General features: G+C 40.5%; 1 protein-coding gene across 5 annotated transcripts; it reads right to left on the bottom strand.

The window, feature by feature from the left end:
* Window positions 1-2,384: 2,384 nt before the first annotated feature.
* Window positions 2,385-20,241, bottom strand: LOC121679601 (transmembrane channel-like protein 2-A). Of its 5 annotated transcripts, XR_006021353.1 has the most exons (21): window positions 19,964-20,241; window positions 19,544-19,631; window positions 18,823-19,183; window positions 18,550-18,699; window positions 17,726-17,819; window positions 17,549-17,630; window positions 17,058-17,164; window positions 16,871-16,969; window positions 16,513-16,655; window positions 16,243-16,390; window positions 15,473-15,661; window positions 15,048-15,227; window positions 14,532-14,690; window positions 11,908-12,036; window positions 11,468-11,535; window positions 11,097-11,336; window positions 5,459-5,584; window positions 5,078-5,156; window positions 4,713-4,836; window positions 3,274-3,547; window positions 2,385-2,713 (listed from the first exon to the last, which is right to left on the bottom strand). XR_006021353.1 is itself a non-coding variant. In XM_042058431.1 (20 exons), the coding sequence occupies exons 1-20, from the start codon at window positions 20,069-20,071 to the stop codon at window positions 3,333-3,335; spliced, it is 2,889 nt and encodes a 962-aa protein (XP_041914365.1). In that variant the 5' UTR covers window positions 20,072-20,241; the 3' UTR covers window positions 3,141-3,332. The 5 variants fall into 5 exon arrangements, 4 of the variants coding, with proteins under 4 accessions (XP_041914365.1, XP_041914366.1, XP_041914367.1 ...); XM_042058431.1 differs by lacking the exon at window positions 2,385-2,713 and having other exon boundaries at window positions 3,141-3,547; XM_042058432.1 differs by lacking the exon at window positions 2,385-2,713 and having other exon boundaries at window positions 3,141-3,547; window positions 19,544-19,585.
* Window positions 20,242-21,910: the final 1,669 nt, after the last annotated feature.

The raw sequence follows: 21,910 nt of genomic DNA, 5'->3' as shown, positions 1-21,910 counted from the left end.
ATGTGATTACAATCATGTAATCTGTCATTTCCGATGCGAGTTTTGGGGGGCAAAAGTTAACAAGAAAACGGTTAAAATATCCCAAATTGTTCCAAATTTAATGCAAACTGTTATCTCTTCCAATTTAGCCCTACGAAACTGAAAACGACACGTAGACTTGTTTCGTAGCTGACGTTTAGGCCTAGGCAACTGGGCTGGCGTGCCTTTATAATAAGCAGGGGGGTGCATGAAAGACGGATAGAAAAGATGGCATAAAATCAATTTAACCAATTTAACTTCGTCAAAGGCACACACCAGTGATAACAAATAAGATAGCCTTGAAATGAAGCAATGCATGCTAGGTTATAGGCTAGATTGAGGAAACTTAATGTGACCTTGACAATCCATTTTGATAGGCTAATAGCGATTTCACTTTGTCATGTTCCACTGCAGGACAAGGCATTTCAACTTAACACACAAGATAGAATATACTGTAGGCATTGGCCTATCTTCTTCCCATTTGAATGGGTTAAGAACACAATGCCCGTCCTCCATTGGAGGAGAGCCCATTCCTGCCATGGCTGTGGGACTGGGCGTTACTGGCACAGATGCCCCCAGGCTGGCGAGGAGGCCACCAACTGAGAAAGCTAGGAGAACACTGGGAGTCAGTTTCATTAGGTGGTTGTAGAACAAGCCTGGTAAACCAAACCGAGTAGGCTACAGAGCAGAACCCATTAGTTTGCATTGCAATTCGCAACTTTGACCACTAGAGGGTGATATATACACACTATGAAAAACAGCTTCTGCGAGATAAGAGATGCGATCCCTTTAGACAGGTCATCTGCTGGGAAACATTAGGCCTATTTTTTGGTCAAAGTTTTCTCCATGAATTCCTGGTCAGTCAGAACCCCTATTGGAACAGATTAAAACTTGGGGCATGTTGAATTTTGTCCAAATATGGTATTCCAAAATGGCACATTTTTACACACTTTTTGCTATGCTATGGGGACATTTCCGGTAAAAACAGTGTCATTTTAGCAAATAACTGTCCTTTTCTATCAAATACATATTTACAGAGGTTAACTGATAATTTAAATTTTTCTAACAATTTTAAATCATTATAAAATTATAATTTTGTCAGATATTTGTCAAATATCAGAAATAAAATTTCCTTCAAACATAAACCTCTTACAGGTTAAAATAGCCTACAGTTCAAATAAATTGGGTACCTTAACTTAAACAGATTAAAACATATGGCATTTAGACATTTTCCCAAAAACTCAATATAAATTCAATAATATCCCCAAAATGGTGATTTTTTTGGGCCTGCACTTTTGGCTAAGCCTATTACCTATTAAAAACATTTTGACAAATGTTAATTGATATAAGAAACAAGATAGTTCCATAAAGGTGATGGAATTACAAAAAATAATATTTTATCACTCTGCTAGATATATTGTTACTATTATTACATTATATTATATTAATAATAGTAATACTTAGAGCTGCTGAGAGAAAATGAGGTAAATCCAGAGATGGAAATGATCTTAGTAACTACCAGTCTTTGCTATCATCTTTTTCATTCACTGTTACACTTGCAAAAAATACATTCTATCAGAGCAAGATTGAGAGCGCAGCTGACAGTAGAAAACTTTTTTCAACTTTCAAGTCTCTTCTCAATCCTCCACCACTGCCATCAGCTACTTCACTGTCAGCAGATGACTTTGCAACATTTTCACTGAAAGTTGCTTAAATAAGTGTTCAGTTTAATGAGCCCATTAGGAGAGATCAAAATTCAATTATATCCCCAAAACGGGGAATTTTTGGGCCTAAACAATCACAGGAACAGAGAGCACTGGGCTACTCATTCCACCAACGAGGAGCCACTGAGGAAAAGAGTCTAGAATTTGATCTAGCATTTATGGCTGGTCGACACAACAGATGCTCATCAGATCAGAAATAGGGGTTCTGACCAGGAATCCATGGAGAAAACTTTGACCAAAAATAGGCCTAATGTTTCCAGCAGAGGACCTGTCTACTTGTCTGTCCATGATCAAAGCGTGAATACATACAGTGACATATTCCAACACATGAACAGAAAAAAGACGTGATAGGCTATGTTGTCCTGCAGCAGTCGGAAGTTGCACTGCGCTCATGTTCCCGGCCTGACTGTCTGTGTCTTTTCATAACGTATGGTGCTGTTATAACGTACTCCATTAGGCCTATTCGTCTTACCTCCATATCCATCTCCACCTGCTTAGGTGAGGTTTGGTGTAAAGAAGCCCAAGTGATGTCTTGATGAGTGATCACAAATCAGTCTAATTAAGGCAATCCAAGTTCAAATTTATTGTCATGTATTCATAAAAGTATTTATCAGTAAATTAAATTTATTATGCCCAAGAGCCAGCTCAACTTTAAAGAATAAAGTGTGGGTGAGCATTAAGACAAAAGAAGACAAGAGAAGATCATACAAAAACTAAAGTGGCAAGTGCAAAAAAACACTAAGGTCTAATGCCAGTGGCCAGGAAGTCAAGGATCCAACTGCACAGGGAGGAACAGATGTTCAGGACTCTCAGTTTCATGATAAGCCTAGATGGAACTGTGGTGTTAAAAGCGGAGCTGTAGTCGATGAAGAACATCTCTCTTATCCAGATGAGAGAGAGCAGTGTTCAAAGCAAATGTTATTGCTTCATCTGTGGACCTGTTTGACCTTTAGGCAAACTGGCCAGTGGGTCTAATATAGAAGAAAAACAGGGAGGATGTAGTAGTCTATCATCTTTAACTAACTGGGCACTTCAGCCGTGCCTACTGGTCGGGGTTTGAACCGGCAACCCCCCGGTTACAAGTCCGAAACGTTAACCAGTAGTCCACAGCTGCCCTACCAGTAGGCCATAAAGATTGGGTTTACAACATAATATAAAAAAAATAAACAATTAAATGCTTTGTAGATCATCCTAGCTTATTTTGCCATAGTGAAGATGCGCTAATGCTCTTCCAGGATTATAATAAACTGGACAAAAAATCAGTGGTAATAATACATTAGAGTTGTTTTCAACAATAAGTCAACAATCAAATGAATGTTCAGCCATATTGAATTTCTACTTAAATGATACCAATTTTCAACATGAAAATAACAACAATTTATCTTAAACTAACAATGTCCATAAAATCTCAAGTCGTTTAACATATCACACCATTTCAGACTTCCAACACACATTAATTTACTGTTTATATTGCTTTTAAAAGGAGATTAGTGTTTACGCTACACCTCTTAAAAGTGCAATGTTACTCAACTGTTCCTTAAAAAGTGACATGGATCAGCGATTAGCAGACTAGCGAGGGGTTGCGGCTGTTTATTGTCTTGGGGCACCTCGTCCTCGACCTCTTGCGCCACGTTCCTGTGGGTTTCCCGGAAGTGCCCCTGGTCCCCGAGGTGCAGGTTCCCGGGTCACTGGCCCTCGAGCGTTCGGATTGGCTGATGCCAGTGACACATCCTTCTGCATGTTAACGCCTCCTGCAGCACCTGGCTTCACTCTGGTCCCCCTCCCACCTTTCTCCTCTTTTTTTTCTAATGAACAAGGTTAGACACATAGATATACATAATAAAGGCTAGATGTCTTATGGCGGAGTCTCTAACGGCATCACCGGCGGCCATCTTGTCACAGGCAAGCTATCTGGTGGGCTCTGTCAAAGATAATTAAGGCGTAGCAAGATGGGTCGTCCTAGTTCAGAAACCACCTAGTTCATTCAGTCAGAGACGGGCTCTGGTTCAGTTTCCGCCTGCACAGAGGCGTGTCACTGACGTATGACTGACGTTTGAACGCCTCGGTTTCACATGGTTGATGCATGGGGAGTACAAAACAAACTTGGTGTACACCTTCATTAATGTTGATTTTCTCCCAACTGGAGGGTCATCCTGAAATGGGGAGGAGGGTTTGGAGATCATGATACCATGTCCGAAATGTGCATCCATTGCTCAGAAAAATAAGGCTTTGACAAATTCTGGAAAATTCTTGGATTCTGCCATAGACCTCAATGTTAAAAAGGGAGCCCGATCACTGCATAAATGGGGAATAGTGCCCCCCCCCCCCCCCCCCCCCCCCCCCGTGCGGGGCGTGTACTACTGCTACCCTATTTGCATACATTTCCAGGGACAGGAAATGGCCTCTCAGGAAGTATCTTCGTAATCAACCATCTTTTGCTCTGTGGTACCTGATGTAAAATATATCTCTTCTTCTACTAAAGGCAGAACAATGCCCCCAGGCTATAACAATGACACCTTCAGGTCACTACCTGTTATTACAGTATGCACCATTAAAACACAGTTATGAGTTAGCGAGCTGACTGTGGCAAGATGGCCGCGAGGTGCAGACATTGACCTCCATTGGCCAGCAGCGCGGACGAGACATCTAGCCTTTATTATATATATATCTATGGTTAGACATACACAAAACAGGCATGTAAAGCTTTACCCTACAGTTATACACTTTAAAAAAGTTTGCAGCGCACTCCAATTGCCATGTTGCTTTGACTGAGTGTGTCATGATGTCAGCGTGACATGTAGTGTAAAGTTTATTACACAAAAGCTCGGTCAAAACAAGATGACTTGACTGGGTTATGAGTGAGTTGGGTTTTTTGTTACAATGTAGATTGTCCATTTTTTTAAATGTATTTTGTCCTATACCATTTGGTCTTCATGTTGTGTAGCATATAACTAATTGAGAGATTCTCACCGGTGTTGTTCTCTGGGGGAGGGGGAGGTGCCAGAGATCGCTTCGGGAGCAGGTCTTCCAGGTCCTGCTGTTGCTGGTTGGTGCTTTCCTTGTTGTTACGCCTGTTCTTTTCCTCATCTCTGGCCTACGAACAGAGAATTTCAAAATAGATTGGGGCAGGTTATTATGAAGACAAGCCCACAAAATGTAGTGCTCCTAGTAGTAACATGCTTAATAAATAAAAGATTATTTTTTGAACTGAACTGAAATATCAACGAGTAAAACAGGACACGACTATAATAATGCCATCATCTAGTCCAGATGTTGACTGGACTACTGTTCATGGTCAAAAATTATAGTATACTGCAAGTCAAGTTTGTACATGCCATCTGCATCTTCTTTTTCAGCTCCAAGGTGGCATTCTTGTAGGCTTCTCCTACAGAGTTCAGGTAATATATGGCAAGCCTGTAAGAAAAAATATCACTTATTCCACATATTTTAACATAAAAGATCATCACCGAAGAGTTATATATCTCCTCTCACGTCTGTGTCACATAGTACATGCAATTTCACTGCAAAGTGTCCACTTTATAAATGTAATACGTAAAGATTTTGCATCTACTTTCATCTCTGCACATTGTATTGTAAACACTTCTGAAAAAGGATGTCAGGTTGAATCACTTGGTGTAACTACTACAGTAGGATCATGTCATCAATGCATGAGACAGTTTTTGACATCTCATAGACATTACTGTCTATTCACTTACACCATGAGCAGAACACCTGGTATGATGAGCCCTGGGTTTGCCACATAACCAAACAGCGTCCCTACGAAGGCCGGCAGGTCCAGGTCAATTGTTTCCATGACAACATCAAACATCTTCGCTTTACCACTATAGTAGGAATGAAGGTGAACAGCAAAAGTGAAGTGTTAATGAGCTTTGGTTCATACCACACCATTGTTTTGTTTTTTGATTGATCATCTTTTTTCTGTCTCTCTATGTGCTGAACTATGAGCTGTAATAGTGATTCTCAGGTGGAATAGTGAAAGATAACTGAAGAATACAAAAAACATGACTACGTCAGCACAAAGAATTCATGGTTGGCATATATATGTGCACACGTGTGTATGAGACAGTAACTGTAACTTATTGATTTGGGCATGTAGATATCGTGCGCTGTCGCCCGGGTACGCAAAAGCGAGAACATTTCCTGGTGAACGGAGGTTTGTGACCATGCTGTGTACCATCCTTCTTCTTTGCGGTGACATCCATCTTAACCCTGGGTCGGGAAACAGTAGGCTTCAAGACAAACTTGATCTAACTCCGCTGGGACTTGGAGATGGCCAGCACGGCTACACTACACCTGGCGGCCTTGGGCCTGCTGCGGAAGCCGGGATTCACCTCTCCAGTGGCGAGCGATTTGATTACATCAAAGAACAAGGTAACACTGAAATCGATGCTCTTAAACTGGATAATACGAAATGCGGACTGCTTACTTCAACGTTGATATCCGCACAACTGTGCAACAACAGCATTGCGGCCACAAAACAACAGAAAACTAAGATGTTTCAGACTGTTAATCCAGTGGCGCCAGCAGAACATTTTGACAGGGGAGGCCATTGTAAGTCTTGGGGTGGCACATCAAAATGGGGGGGGGGGGGGGGGGTTAAAAGTACAGTCAAAATAATTTGTGCTGCGTCCATGCCACCTGAAGCATGCTGGTAGAAATATCTATTCAAAAGCACTGTTGATCTGTGCATGCCATGACCAACTTTTGATTATTTGATTTGGAAACCAAGTTCATTATTTTGAACTGTACTGTAAATCATGTTACTATACAGAGGAATGCTTCATATCCTGGTGTTCGGTAAGGTCTGCTGTTTATTTTGATATATGGTTTGCTATGTTTTGAACAAAGTGTTTGTGAGATATACCACCGAGAATAATGGGTGTGGAGATACACAAAGCGCTGTGTGCACAATGGAAATATCATTATAAATGCCATGTATATCCAACGTTAATTTTACATTGTAAATATCATTGGAAAGCTTTTCACATGATATCTGTGTAATTTATGTGTGATAAGTACTGAGTGAGCAATTCAACAGAGAATAATGGGTGTGAATTTCGACACATTTTGCGTCCGTCGGCCACATAGCCAGGGGTGGCCAGAGTGTTGTGGTGGCCGCGGCCATCCCTGGCCACCCCTTGGTGGCGCCCCTGTGTTAATCATGCTAAAGTTCTATGGGATCCGAAGCTAAAACCCAAAGGGATCTTTGGTGGACATCTAAATATAAAGAGTTTAGTATCCAAAACGGAACAACTTTAAAGTGCCCATATTATGAAAAAATCACTTTTTCCGGGATTTGATGTGTTATTGTGTGTCTCTGGTGCTTCAGGCCTCCAGGGTGAGCTGGTCAAAATCGGCAAGGCTTTTGACGTCACAAGCCGAAACATTTCAATATTCCCACCCACCACCTCCTTTTAGGGCAATTACGTTACGTGAATATAATGGAAACCTATGGAGCTGCATCTAAGTGGGCAGGGAAAAGGATTTATAGGATACTTACTAAATCGTTGAACAAACGTGAATAAAAGGCACAAAATAAGGTTGGTGTAAGAGTTATCTGTTTGTTCATGGGATTCATTCTAATTCCATCACTTACATATTTCCTACAGATAGCTAAGCTTATGTTGTAGGCTACTGAAGTTCCACTGTTAGATAGCTAGCTAGCAAGCTAACCGTTTTACATAGAGATTATGGTAGGCTAAGTGTTAGCTACTGGCTATACTATGTTAAACGAAGTAGATAGTTAGGAGTTAGGTTAGGTGTAGTAGATAGTTAGGGGATTTTGAATTGCCATGTTTCAGACGTTGCATAGGCTAATCAACACCCCACCTCTCCACACTACGCCTACGAGTTCAACTGTTTTTTAAGCCTATATCTCAGAAAATAATGTAGATACAAGCTTAAACCTTTGCACAGTAGTTGTTGGGTAATATTTAGCATTATTAACATAAAGTATGAAGCAAAGCCAAGATGGTCAGGCTAGGCTGGAGGCATTTGTTGATTTGGCACGAATGACCCTGGTAACAGTTAATGGAGTGGGGCGTGGGTAAGTGAGCAGCAGCTCATTAATATGTAATGAGCAGCAGAAACAGCACACTTTGACAGGGACTGAAAAAGAGTGTAATAGAGGTAGGTAAGAATCTTTTCCTACAAGCTATTTCCAGCAAACAACTTCAGAAACATGTTTTCTGGAACTCATAGACCTATTTTAACTTGTTGAAAAATAGTCATAATATGGGCACTTTAACATTTGCTGACAGACTCTAATGTTGATTATCTGTGTTTGTCCGAAACGTGGTTAAATCCATCCACTCCATCAGGGGTTTATAATAGCCTAGGATACCGCGTCTTCAGACGAGACCATGGGCATGGCAAAGGGTGTGGCGTCATGATCTATGTAAAAGAACCAATTCAGTGTAAACCGCTTGACCTGCCTAATGATATTGAATGTGTTGGTGTCACCATTAATCTTTCTCCTGAAATGTCTTTAAATGTTATTGTTCTATATCGACCACCATCTGAAAATGATATGTTCTTAGATAAACTGTCTGCTATACTTAAAACATGTAAAGGTAAAGAAGTGCTATTAATGGGCGATTTCAATCTGAATTGGATAGATAAAACAAGAAGGAAACAGCTTAAGGATATTGCTAATAAATTTCACTTAACTCAGCTAATTGAAAATCCAACAAGGATAACAAGGTCTTCAAAGACTCTATTGTACTAAACTCTATTTTTACAAATAACAGAACGCATATCAAAAACATATAACTTAATCACTGGATTATCAGACCACAATCTCACCCTGGTCACAAGGCAGCTGTCAAAGAAGCGACTTAGAAATAAGAATACACCTGAAGGGAAAAATCATAACTCACACCTGAAGGGAAAAATCATAACACACTTATCCCAAAGAAAAAAATGCAGCCCTTCAAAAATAAATTTAGACAAACAAATTGGGTTAATGTTGTGAAGGATAAGAATAGTGAACAGGCCTGCAAAAACGTATTGGATACTATTAAATATCTTGTATCTAAATATACAAAAAACATTCGAAAACAAACGTTGCCCTGGTTTAAAACCATGTTAAGGCAACTCATTAAGGAAAGGGATGTAGCCCTAAAGTCAGGACTCGATACTGACCGCTTAATATATAAAAGCCTCAGAAACAAGACATTGCAATTTAGAAAGGCCAACGCAAACTATTTCCTTGAAATTATAACACAAGCAAAAGGCAACTCAAAATTATTATGGAGAACCATTGAACAACTCTCAGGAAAAGAACGACAAAAGAGTGCACCCCTACAGCTTAAAATAAATGGTACTTCACAGAATGATAGTTTAATAATTGCCAATAGTTTTAATGATTATTTTATTGATTCTGTATTAGAATTGTGCAGCAATGCATTAGAACCTCAACAACTAAAGGTTGTAGACAATAAATCTACAATCTACTACTGAATTTTAATCATATAGATGTCAAAATAAATCAAATTTTGTCAACGTATCCAAACATTTTCCCTGATGCTCTCAAAACAGCAATAGTAACTCCTATCTTTAAAGCAGGGGATAGACAGGATGTCAGCAATTATAGGCCAATTAGTATACTGCCAGCCATCTCTAAGGTGGTTGAAAAAACAGTGTCAGAGTAGTTAATAGCGCACTTTAACGCAAAAAATCGAATGCATCCCATGTAGTTTGGCTTTAGAGCTAACCACTCTACTGACACTGCATGCAGCTATTTTACTAAACACATTAAGGCTAGTCTTGACAAGGGAGGAGTAGTGGGTGCTGTGTTCTTAGACCTACGAAGGGCTTTTGACACTGTGAACCACTGTGTACTCCTAAGTTAACTAGCTTTCAGTTGTCCCCGAGTGTACTAGACTGGATCGAGTCATATTTGTTAAGTCGTGCCCAATGTGTTAGGATAAAGGATAAAACATCATCCTTAAGAGCATGTTCCATGGGGGTACCGCAAGGTTCCATCTTGGGACCACTTTTGTTCAGCACATACATCAACGATCTCCCATCGGTATGTGACTGTGTGGAGATTTTGATGTATGCTGATGACACAGTCCTGTTTACACGTGGCAAAGAGCCAGGACAGGTTGCCCTCAAATTGACGCAAACACTTACTAAAGTTACAAAGTGGCTGAACAATTCTTGTCTCACATTAAATACTGATAAAACTGTCACCATGTTCTTTCGAAATAGATTTAAACAAAGTACTATTCCAAACATATACGTAGATGGGAAAAAGTTTAAAAAATGTTGAGGAGTTTAAATACCTGGGAGTGACTTTAGACTCTACACTCACTTTTAAAAAACACATTAAAAAGCTGGGGAATACAGTGAAGTATAGCTCATTTCAGACACATTCGTAACTGTTGATGCTGCTAAGACCTATGTAAATACTATGGTTATGTCTCACTTACATTACTGTATGTCAAGCTGGTCCCAGGCTAACAGGACTGCCTTGAAATCCATTTGGTCACTTTACAAACAAGCTCTGAAAATACTAGACAAAAGATCAATTCAGTACCACCACTGTGCCATACTGGGCAAGTATAACATGCTTAGCCTCGAAAACCTCATACATGCGCCTAATACATAAAATAATTCACAATTGCTGCTCCACCACCTCTAAAAAAATTGTCCAACCCTGCTCTGAACGAATAGGCAGAGCCACCAGATCCATTACTAGGGGAGATTGTAGCCTCCCAAATCGAAGCACTGCATTTGCGCAATCAGCTTTCTCTTTTAGAGCTACTAAAGCATGGAACACTCTCCCCAGTAATCTAAAATGTGTTACAGATTTCCATACTTTCTCATGTGAAGTGAAAAAATGGATTTTAAGTAATCAGTCTTGTCAGCCCTAATCATTATTCTGTATATTTTTAATTGAAAATGTGTGTGTGTGTGTGTGTGTGTCTGTGTCTGTGTGTGTGTGCGCGCGTGTGTGTGTGCTTGTTGTTCCTATTTCATTGTATCCTATTTTATTTTTCATACCTGCCCAGGGACTGCAGATGGAAATTAGCTATAATCTGGTACAAGCCATCTTTTTACTCTAAGTAATTGTACATGGTCCCTGTCTTAAATAAACCAATAAACTAAAACTAAACTAAACTGATGCTTTTATCCAAAGCGACTTATGTCAATTATTACAAGGGCCAGTCAGAACAACTTGGGATTAAGTGCCTTGCTTCAGGGCACAATGGTGGCAGTAGGAACTTGAACCCACAAACTGTCTGGCTACTGTATGCTAGCTCAGTTCCTCAGCCACTAGGCTACCACGTCCCTCCTCCCTCCACACTCCAACACATTATCCTGTACCTGAAAGGACCACAATCAAAGGAGGGCGGCAGAGACATGATGGTGTAGACTACAGGCAGCAGGCTGAGGAAGAGAATGAGGAGGAGGAGGCCCATGTAGAAGTTGTTGGACTTGGAGGCCTTGAAGACTCTCTCGTGGGGCACGTTACAGCACATCACAGCCCAGCACTGGTAGTACATGGAGCTCAGCAGACGTAAGACGTTGATGCCCACCAAACCAGGGGCGTAAAATGCACCCATCCTGACAGAATTGAAGAGGAGATTATTGATCATATAAAAACAAGGGTATGGAAAACTCATTTGTAGGAAGACTTATGCAGATAGCTAGGCATAAGTGTTCAGCAAGTTCAGCTTCAGGGTTTTAAAACTTACCAGATCATTCCTTGATTGAAGACCAGCCCCAGGACATTGCCACTGATATCAAACTCTCCATATGATGGCTAGACAGTATGAAGGTACAGTAGTTAAGTTAAGTGCACCCATGTCACACATGATTTTGAAATGTGTTCCAAAGTTTCCAAAGAAGTACTTTACATAGAAATGTATTTGCTCATTAAAACAGTAAAAGGATTGATGATGGGTGTTGGATTTGATTTAGGCTTGCTCCCAACCTAACAAAGAATGTCACTGACTAAACTAATTTATTATTCTCTTAAAGATTCTTCTGGTACATTACAAAGCATGTGTTATCCATAACCCTTAAAGAATAGCGTCATAGAAACATGCAGAGTACTTGAGAGATTTTAACTGTGCTCCTCCATGGCCAAGGAAAATAATAACTCTTCACAGAATCTGCTATGAAAAAGACTCACAAATCCTGCCTCCAGGTCCCAGCACCAGCAGTAGTTGAGAAACCTCACAATGAAGGCCCGTAGGAAGTCACCTATGAGAATAGTCAGGTAGGTCACCTGGATGTCTGAAACAGTCAGCTTCACAAACTCCTGTGAATGACAGAAGTACTTTAGATTAACAGGTAACAGGTAAAGAGGTACTTTAGATTGAAATAGGCTTTATATTATTAGCCTTTAATTAGAAATCATTAAAATAATCATATTGGGGTGTTTACTACTGTCCATGCTACTTTTTTATTATCCTTGTGGGGGCAGAGAGTATTGTAACTCAGTCCCTCCGTGTGTGTGTTTGTGTCCACTCACACAGAGTACCTAAGTACTGATTAAATTTTCATACCAGGTAGAGGGTCACTATACCTCGATCCTCTAACACAGTGTTTCCCAAAGTGTGCCGTGGCCCACTGGTAGACCGTCAAGGTGTTGCAGATGGGCTGTGAGAGGTAGCCTACATTATTTTATTTTATTTATTTTGCATTTTGTAATTAAGGTTGAAATATTGAAAAAAATAATGGCTCCAATTCAAAAGTACCTAGTAATAAAATTAAATGAAATATATGCTTATTCTTCAAACTGACGTTCATTTGATGTTGATCTGAAACATATTTGACAGGGTTGTCAGATTATGGGTAATGCTACACTGAATTGTCTTATAATGGAGTGGTAGTTGTAATCACGATACATGCGTAATTATTCAAATTCCATTAAATAAATGATAAGGAAATACTTTATATTAGTCTCATCTCAGAGTTGTGAATAAATGTTTGGGTGGGTCGCTGAAGATTTTTAGAAATTAAATCTTATAGTATAGAAATTATAGTCAGATGAGTAGTCTTACATTTGGGAACCTCTGCTGAATTGGATCTTAACCAAATATAAGGGTAAGGGTGTGCCTTTAACTGATTGTTAAAGTTTCCTATTCAGTGGCAGTGAGGTGAACCTTTTAAACCATTCACTGCTAATTGTAACCATATTCTTCTCTGTGTTGTATTTGCCTTTTTTATTCTCATTGGGACTGTGCAAGTGCACATCCAGTGTGTGACACTGTTGCAGACAAACAAGATAGAACCTTTCTTTTGTCCTTACTGTTAAGTGGACATGTAAGCCCATTTTTAAACCATATCACCTTTCAGTGCTTTCAAGGTAATGGACTTGGTGTGTGGTATGAGAATATAACTGATGTTATTCAGTGATGGGCAGTAGCGTCGCTACTTGTAGCGACGTTACTAGCTTAACTACATCAGTAGCTTGGCAGTAACGTCGCTATTTACAAAACCAAGTAACTTTTCAGTAGCTAAGCTCTTTTATTGATCAAGTAGCGCAGTAGCATCCTCAACAACACGCCGGGTAGCCTACAAGCGCATGCGTAGGCATACAGACTAACCTAGCGTTCATGGGCTTCAGAAAAAACTTTTTCCCAGTGAAAACATCATCATTCCGCGTCATTCACGCCACGTAATGTGTGAGTCAGAGGTCGGAAACTGGGGGTAGATTTTGCTAACAGAGTTGCCCAGTTAGGGGCTCGTCATCACTTTTGTCGTCACGTTGTAGTTTGTTTGTAGTCCATGTGGCCTTTCATGTCCAACAGTTTTAATGTGAACTTGGGAATTTGCCGTTTTTGTCACTTGAAAGCTGCATATCTTTCTTTCACAAGCGTCTTACACTATATTTTAAGCAAATACAGTTGTTTATTTAGGATTAGTGAGTGTATGTTTTAACCTTTGTTGTGGCATCCGTGTTTGTCACACATTCCGACGACAAAGCACATGAACACTTGCTGTGGGAAAAACAAAGTAGCCACGGGGGCGGTCCTTGTCATTCCGAAGTGCCATGAATGCACCAAAAGTAGCCACGGGGGCGGTCCTTGTCATTCCGAAGTGCCATGAATGCACCATAATGTTCACGGTGACAACACACCATAGACAGCGGCACACACACACATACACTGGAGGGAACAGACAGAATGGCAGAGACCCCAAGATCCGTTGAAGAGCATGATGTTAGACCATGGCCATACCTTCAGACGTAGGGTACGTCACTTTAGTCGAGACCAACGAAAATAAATATATTTTCAGATGCCTTCTGTGTAATCCAAAGAAAAAAGTTCCTGTAGATGTCAACGACATCCAAACACGCGTTCGGTGATTGAATTTCATTGAACTAGGCCTACTTTTCCATTTTGCATCAATGAATAAAATTAAGCTTAAATCAGCTAACAAAACGAATTAAGTAGTAGGAAAGAGGTGGGAGAATGGAATAATTGACGATTTTCAAACAGTTAGATAACTCATGCCAATCATATTTTAGCCTTTATCTGACTGACAGTTGTTTTGATCACTAAAATTGCATTGACTTGGCATGCAGTTTGATTAACTGAAAATAGCTACTATCAAGCTTCTTTTGACAGTTTGTAACTTAGCTTGCTATATTTGTATGGGTGGTAGCTTCTGTGTAGTGAAGCTGAATTTATTGCAGAGTAGGCTTAGCTCACCACACATATCAAGTAGCTTGCCCATCACTATTCTAATGGACAGAAACAGTAACATAATAGATAGCATGTCAGAGGCCAACTAAATGGTTAGAATTACAAGTCCAACGCTAGTCTCCCAACACGGTCCGCGGATGGCATCAGCAGGGTTGATGGGCGGAGCCGTGGCCTCAGAGTCGTTGTTGTACATGGAGAAGTTGGCTAGGTACTCCTTCAGGAACCAAACTGAGTTATTCTTAATGTGTACTTCCTCCTCAAGCTGCAAGACAAAAGACATTTAACTAAAATAGAATAGAATAGAATAGTCGTCATTACCACATCTACTAAAGTCACTGGGAATTGTTGTAGTGAGACAGCATACTCAATGAAACACAGTGAAAAAAATTACTGTATAATGTTACATTATGCAACATCATAGCATGGTGTCAACTACAATACAGCTAGACCAGTCTTATATTCTTGCTCATTAAAAATGAATGAGTCTCAATATCAGGCTAAACTGTCATGGCTGTCCCATCACTCATGGTAATGGGGCATTCTCTGTGCTCTTGTTCTCAGAAATGCATGTGACACACATGGATGTACACATGCACACATGCACGTGACCGTGGCTTACCTTGTTGTTGACCTCGTCAAACAGAGCAAAGAGGAAGGTGTAGAGGTTGCCTAGGAAGAGGGCAAATATGCGACCGAGTTGCCATTTGAGGGCAATACGGGGATGGTATTCCTCTAGCTCAGCAATGGTTTCAAACAATGGAGGGCAGACCAGGCCCAGTAAAGACATGATGATCTCAACCTGTTACGACAGGAGAACAGAGGAAAGTCATAAGGATGAGCTATTCCATTCACATTCATTCAACATCATTTGACCAATTTCATATTCTATACTTTAAGAGTGCCACCAGTAGATGAAACCTATTTTTATATATATTTAGGTAGCTGTTGCAGTGATCAATGTAGTGGTCCAAATAAACGAGAATCCTTGCTTATTTCAGATCACGTGTTCTCATGTTTAGGTCATAATTGTTTTATCCACAGTACCTCATTTTTCTCGTACCACCCAATGTCATCCCTGTTGGCAAACTCCTGTGACCGCGAGACCGCAAAGAAGATGAGGTAGCCGCTGCCTCCCAGGATGCAGGTGATCATGAAGTTCGCCAGCACCCGCAGGAACCTCCGCAGGTGGATGTTCTCATCTTTCTGGTTCTCTTGCTCGTCCACGATGGACTCCTGCAAGAGTTCACAAATGACAGCGACATCATAGCCTATCCTTATATGAAAACAAAAACAAAAATCATAGTCCTGCAAATTTAAAATAGCGTCACATGAGGTTGTTCCTGTGGGATACTTTGTAAAAGGAAGGATTATAACAAAATGTTACATGTTGTGAATAAAATGATGAAGTAAACAAGGTCATTTGCCAATTCAGCTGTAGTTTTATCCATCATCACTGATACTGACAGATGTCTTTAGTATATGTGTCTGAATAATAATTTACTTTTATTAATTTATTCAAAGTGACTTACATATGTCAATTATATTACAAGGGCCATTGTCCCCAGAGCAACTCAGGGTTACTGTAAGTGCCCTGCTCAAGGACCCAACAGTGGAAGGCGGGAATTGAACCCACATCTTTTCAGGCTACTGCATCCTAGCCCACATCTTTTCAGGCTACTGTATCCTAGCCCACATCTTTTCAGGCTACTGTATCCTAGCCCACATCTTTTCAGGCTACTGTATCCTAGCCCAGCTCCTTAGCCACTACACTACCACTGTCCCTATTAATACAGTGTGAGTGTGTGTGTTGTTGCCTTGAAGCTTGTGGTGACTGAGGCGTATTTGTTATCCGCTGTCTCAGGATTCCCGATAAGGTAATCCCAGCTGGTGAACATCTTCCAGGAAAAAGTGAACTCACTATCCGCATCATCCCCGCCGCCGACATCCTGATTTTTAGCCATTCTTACATGAAACAACATGACAACATACATGTTTTTCTTTTCAATTTATATCCACTTTAACTGTACATTACAGGAAAATGCAATATCTTCAACAGTCTGTACTGGTGCTATAGGTGGACTCACGTTCTAATGACAACCATGAGGCTGTAGCCGAAGATTCCAATCCCTACCAATAGATAAGAGAGTGGCAGTCGGAATTTCAGAGGCCCAACGGTCCTCTGGTCATTGTAGTACCCATAGAAAAGCACTGAGTATTTGCAGTAACCCTGCAATATATTTATATATAGAGATGTAAAATGATGTGTAGTTTAACCAACACTTTGACTTTTTGAATAATATATATAACAGATATATCACAAAAATGTACAGGGAAATGTTGACATTTGTCTGGGCTTTATGATAGATTAGTTACTAATACATATAAATTGCATTATGAATTACAAGAATGGTTAGATGGAGTATTCTGTATTAGCTAACTCACATTGAAGTCCATAAGAACAGAGTAATCCATAGCCGTAGGCTGTTCAGCTCTAGGTACTGTTTTCCGAGGTATGGATCCATATGGTAGCCCCATTAGAACCTGTCATCATATTACCTATTAGAAATGTTAATGTATACATTCAAACTACACTACACAGCAACAATGTGACCTCTGAGTGACTGCTGACCTCGGGGATGACCACAAGCCCAAACATTAAGCTGAAGAGCACCAGGTTCAGACCGTACATCCACCGCAAGAATATGAAGTAGGAGGCCACCGATGACCCAAAGTGACCTGGAGACCCAGTCACAAATACATAGGATTAAAGTGCATCCAAGCCAATTTCTGCAAATTTACCTCAGTAAATTAGCTAAATGTTTTATGCAGAGGTAAATATTTCATGCAACGCATTGAACAAAGATGTACAATTGTTAAGGGCGCTAACATTGTTGATGTACCACAGTTCTCCACATGATTGCAGTATGTTTTGTGTACTTTCCGTCATATTTTCTCCCTCAAATAAGTTCTATCAGTTATCTTCTTCTTTTCAAATAAGTGAATCGGTTATTCTATATGAGAGGGATATTGACTGAGTCTAATTCCATGACACACTCTCTGTGCCATTTTAGTCACAATAACATGACAAATAGTGCACAATAAGTTTAGGGAAACAATTACTTTCCACTTCTTTGATCTTCCTTTCCCATGGTATGCAGGATGTCCTGAAATTTTCAAAATCTCTCTGAAACTTGATCCATTTCTGTAAACCAATAAGGCATAAGGAAATTACCAACTAAATATGTCAGTTCTCACAATACAAAAAATCATTGTTGTTACAGGGTAACGTGTTGTTACCTTCTTCATCATCACTTTGTAGGCAAACCATGCTCTTCCTTTGCCCTTCCCCCCCAGAGCACCTTCAAATTTGTCTACAAACTCCTGGGACTCTCTGGAAATACACAATTAAAATCACAATATTTAGTGCAGTTATATCACTTTAGGTTTTAATGCTGGAGAATGATGACATCTACTCTATGCCAAGGTTTGCATGTAAAGCTATTTGCCATTATGCATTTGACTTTTTGGCTTTTTTAACTTTATTTAATTCTTTCTTGCATACCCAGCGCCTGTCTTATTTCCTCTGCTTTTGTCAGCATATCTTCTAAGAATAGAATTTGACTTTCTGAGAATTCTTTCTCATTTCTAGATATTGTCTATCTTCTTCTTGTTCTTTCATTATTCTTTCTGTCTATCTGCCTTCACACCTTCTATTTCCCTTACTTCCTCTACGATGTGCCAGTTTACCTGATGTTCTGAAATGTGACTCTTCTTTGAAGTTTCTACTTCATCAAAGGTTTCCGCTGATAACTGATTTCTCACAAATGGTTGGCATCATTCTATTCAGAGCATATCATCTGATATTGCCCACATACCAAGGTACGTTATTGTCTGAAAACTGTTGAAATTCATTTGCAACCAGAACCAACCAACCACTTTATGTTTGAAATAATGTTAATCATCTTTAACAAACTAGTTGCACGCAAATAGACTATTTGAACGCAGTCTTCAAACAGACAATTTGAATAATAACCTAATGACACCACCACCTAAACCTGTATGTCTTCACAACACCACTGATTTTGTCATGGATTCCGCTTTTTATCACCATGGTGCATTACTTGAGAACTGTCAGGCGGCGTCTCATCCGCCATGGCTTGGTTCTGATGTTGGCAATGAGCTTCTTCTTCTCCTCCACCTCCTCCGTGAGTCGGGCCAACTCTCCTTCGGACATGGACTCCTCCTCTTCAGAATCGGTCTTGGAGTCCGAGCTTTCATGGGAAAAGGGAGGGACCGGGTCAATACATTTACATTTCTCTCTTTTCACCACACATTTCATGAATACTTCAGTTTCTAGTCTAGCCCCTGTTAGCCCCAGGTAGATGGTGTTGTACCTGCTTCCTTTGCCTTTCTTCTTCTTTTTATCATCGTCTTTCCCTTTTCCTTTCACTTTGCCCTTCTGCTCCTCTTTATCATCGTCTTTTCCTTTCCCTTTGCCCTTCTGCTCCTCCTTCCCTTTTTTCCCTCCCCCCTTCTTGTTCCTCCCTCTGCCCCCTGCCTTGGACTCCCCTTCGCTTTCGTCCTCAGTGTCCTTGGCTTTCTTTCCCGCCTTCCTCCTGTTGGCCGCTCGTTTGTTCCGAGGAGCTTCGTCCTCTTTGTCTTCATCATCCTCTGCATCTTCGCTCTCCATCGCTCTTTTGCCCCTTCTGCCCGCGGCTTGCCTTCCTCTACCATTGGCCTTGGGCTTGGTGTCCTCTGCATGCATAAAAATGGACATTCACCAACTAAACCTATAATCTCAACAAAGTCAACAAAAACTATTGCAAAATCATCAAGAAGCAACCTCTTAATACTGTATCAGAGGAGAGTCAAAAACATCCTCAGTAAACTCATTCCAGAAACACACTCTGTAGGTGATCATTCACCAACTAAACTTAAACCTTACTGCTTAAACTTGTGCCACAGGTAATCATGAGGGAACCACCCATATCAGATGACAGTCACTGAGACATACTCACTTTAGAAACAGGTTCTCACACACACATACATAGCAGGTCATAAACACAATGCTCATCGTGTTCACCAATCCATCTGTTCACAATCATCTGAACTCACCCTCACTCCCGGTTTCCACTTCACCGTCAATATCTATTCCCACTGCAGTCAGGTTAGCGGAACACAGAACATACCAGTGCATGGTCAGCTTGAAACAAGTCATAACTAAATTAGTCTCTCTCATAAAATTTAATGCAACATTGTGTACACTAACAAGTCATTTAGAATGGTCAATTACAATAATTACAATTTATATATAAAAAAATGAAATAATAACAACAATCAGTAACAAATAATCTACTATTATCTGTTATTTCTGACACTTCCATGACAATAACACATTTTCATACTCAAATCATAGTCATATAGTCAAATCAGACAAAAAGTTAAAATGTAAAATATCTCAATTAAATGTTTGATTTTCACCTTAACAGTAACTAATTTCAGCTCAGGTTGCACATCATATTATGCTTCACTCACCATCCTCCAATTTCCTTGCTGTTTCTCTTCGCGGCATTCTGTGTCGTTTCTCTGATGATCTGTTCTGGAATTTCGGTGAGGCACCTCAGGGCTCAGTTCTGCCATCATGTTACCGACTCCCAGTCGCCATGACGACGCTTAATGACCTCACACACAAAAGAGTGTGCAAAACTTACAGAGAGCGAACATGTCACCTGCTTGCTGGCACAAAATCCCAAATCACTTGAAAAAAAAACGTATTTTCTGAAGAGCAACACATTTAGAACGTGAAGGCATCTGAAATATACCACCAATAAGTGAAAGGTATTTTCCTTTAGCTTAAAAGGGCCTGATATCAGGGAGATGACCTGGCATGATAGAAAAGACTTAGTGGCAACACCATGGTGAGTGACTCCACACCGAGACCTCGAAAACGGTTATACGGTCCACCCGATCTTTTAAACCTGCAGACCCACTCTCACTCGTCTGGTCACACTATCCCAAAAACCCCCGCTGTCACAAGAAGAACCTAGCCTACTTAAAGATTTAATGGAGGCTTGGGTTTCCAAATAGAGACTGTTAACCACAATCAAGCACACAGTGCTCAAAGGTGTTAAGTTTCAGCACATGTTAGGCTAGTCTCATGACATGGGGCAAATGGCTTTGTAAACTTGTAAAAATATGTAAACTTACAGATCAATATGGACCATGTGGAAGCCAATTCAGCACATTTTACAAACACAAGAAGACTTAAAGGTATCACCGATGGCGGGGTAACAATGCAAATGTACAGACTAACGCTGAACAAAAAACGGAATAATTCCACACTCCTCGTAATATCACTACACTGCCCATGCCAGTTGCCCTAGTTAAGGACAGAATGCCTAAAAAAAAGCTATTAGCCAATCAGAGCAGAGGTACGGGCATAGGGTACGGGGGCTGAGTGGGGGACGTGCGCGAGGAGGGAGACAGAGACGAAGAGAAGACTGAGTGAGCGTTAACGCAGCCGTGTGAATCACGTTATTACATGATAGTAGTCACTTTTATCACTTTTTCGTAATAGTTGCGCCCTAAGTGCCGGTTAATGGGGTCTGATCTTGCTTTAAAGGAGGAAGATTCGAGACCACTTTCCAAAGAGGACGGGTCGACGGAGTGAAAGCTGATAACGTGAGTGAATCAACCGTTAGGCTACTGAAGGGACTTTGGGTGTTTGGCTGGAGTGAGATTTTGTGATATCATAGTATGTCATAGTGTGTTGCGTTAAATTTTTCCCTAAACCTAATTTTAAAAATGTCAGCCCTCACTCTTTTGCTATGTATAGCCTAATCCCTGATTTATCTAAAAAAATGTAAAAAAAAGTTTCTTCAAAATGTATAAGTAATTTATTGAAACAAGACCAGTGTTTTTACCCCGTGCCATGGAAGGATTATAAGCCACTGGGCCCCTGGGCACAGACATGAAAAGGGCCCCCCTGTCCACCTGAAAATGGTAGTAGCTCAGCAATTCTAGGGGGGTTTGGGGGGCATGCCCCCCCCCCCGGTAGACAAAAATGAAAAATAACCCCTTAAATAATGATTCTGGTGAGTTTTGTGGAAAGAAATGGACATATCAGAGAGTAGACAAGGTCATATATAAAAAAAAACTATAGAAAAAACTATATATATATACAACTATTAAGAAAAGGTATAAGTGTGGCCACATTCCGGCTGTGGCATGGAGGGAGGGGTTATGCATATGTGCTAATATAGCACGCAAACAGTGAGGCAGACAGTGGTAAAAAGTGGCTAGTGGACAGACAGTACCCAAACATGGAGAGGGTGGAGAGGCAGACAGACTATGCGGAGAAGTCTATCTCTCTTCTTCCCTTAAGTGAAGCATTGAACAGTTCAATGGCCCTGGGGACAAATGACTTCCTCAGTCTGTCTGTTGTGCAAGGCAGTGAGCAAAGTCTCCAGCTGATCAGGCTCT

This window comes from Alosa sapidissima, chromosome 13 (assembly GCF_018492685.1).
Source record: "Alosa sapidissima isolate fAloSap1 chromosome 13, fAloSap1.pri, whole genome shotgun sequence".
In the NCBI taxonomy this organism is placed as follows: Eukaryota; Metazoa; Chordata; class Actinopteri; order Clupeiformes; family Clupeidae; genus Alosa; species Alosa sapidissima.
This window is presented reverse-complemented; position numbering and strand designations above follow the sequence as displayed.

Bases quoted from the DNA above. Each gene is read 5' to 3' on its own strand.
- LOC121679601 (XM_042058431.1), bottom strand. From the start codon at position 20,071: ATGATGGCAGAACTGAGCCCTGAGGTGCCTCACCGAAATTCCAGAACA. The intron at 18,700-18,822 runs GTACAACACCAT...TTCCCATGAAAG, and splicing joins AAGAAAGGCAAAGGAAGCAG to CTCGGACTCCAAGACCGATT. The intron at 12,037-14,531 runs GTAATTCTAACC...TGTCATTCACAG, and splicing joins GGGAGACTAGCGTTGGACTT to GAGTTTGTGAAGCTGACTGT.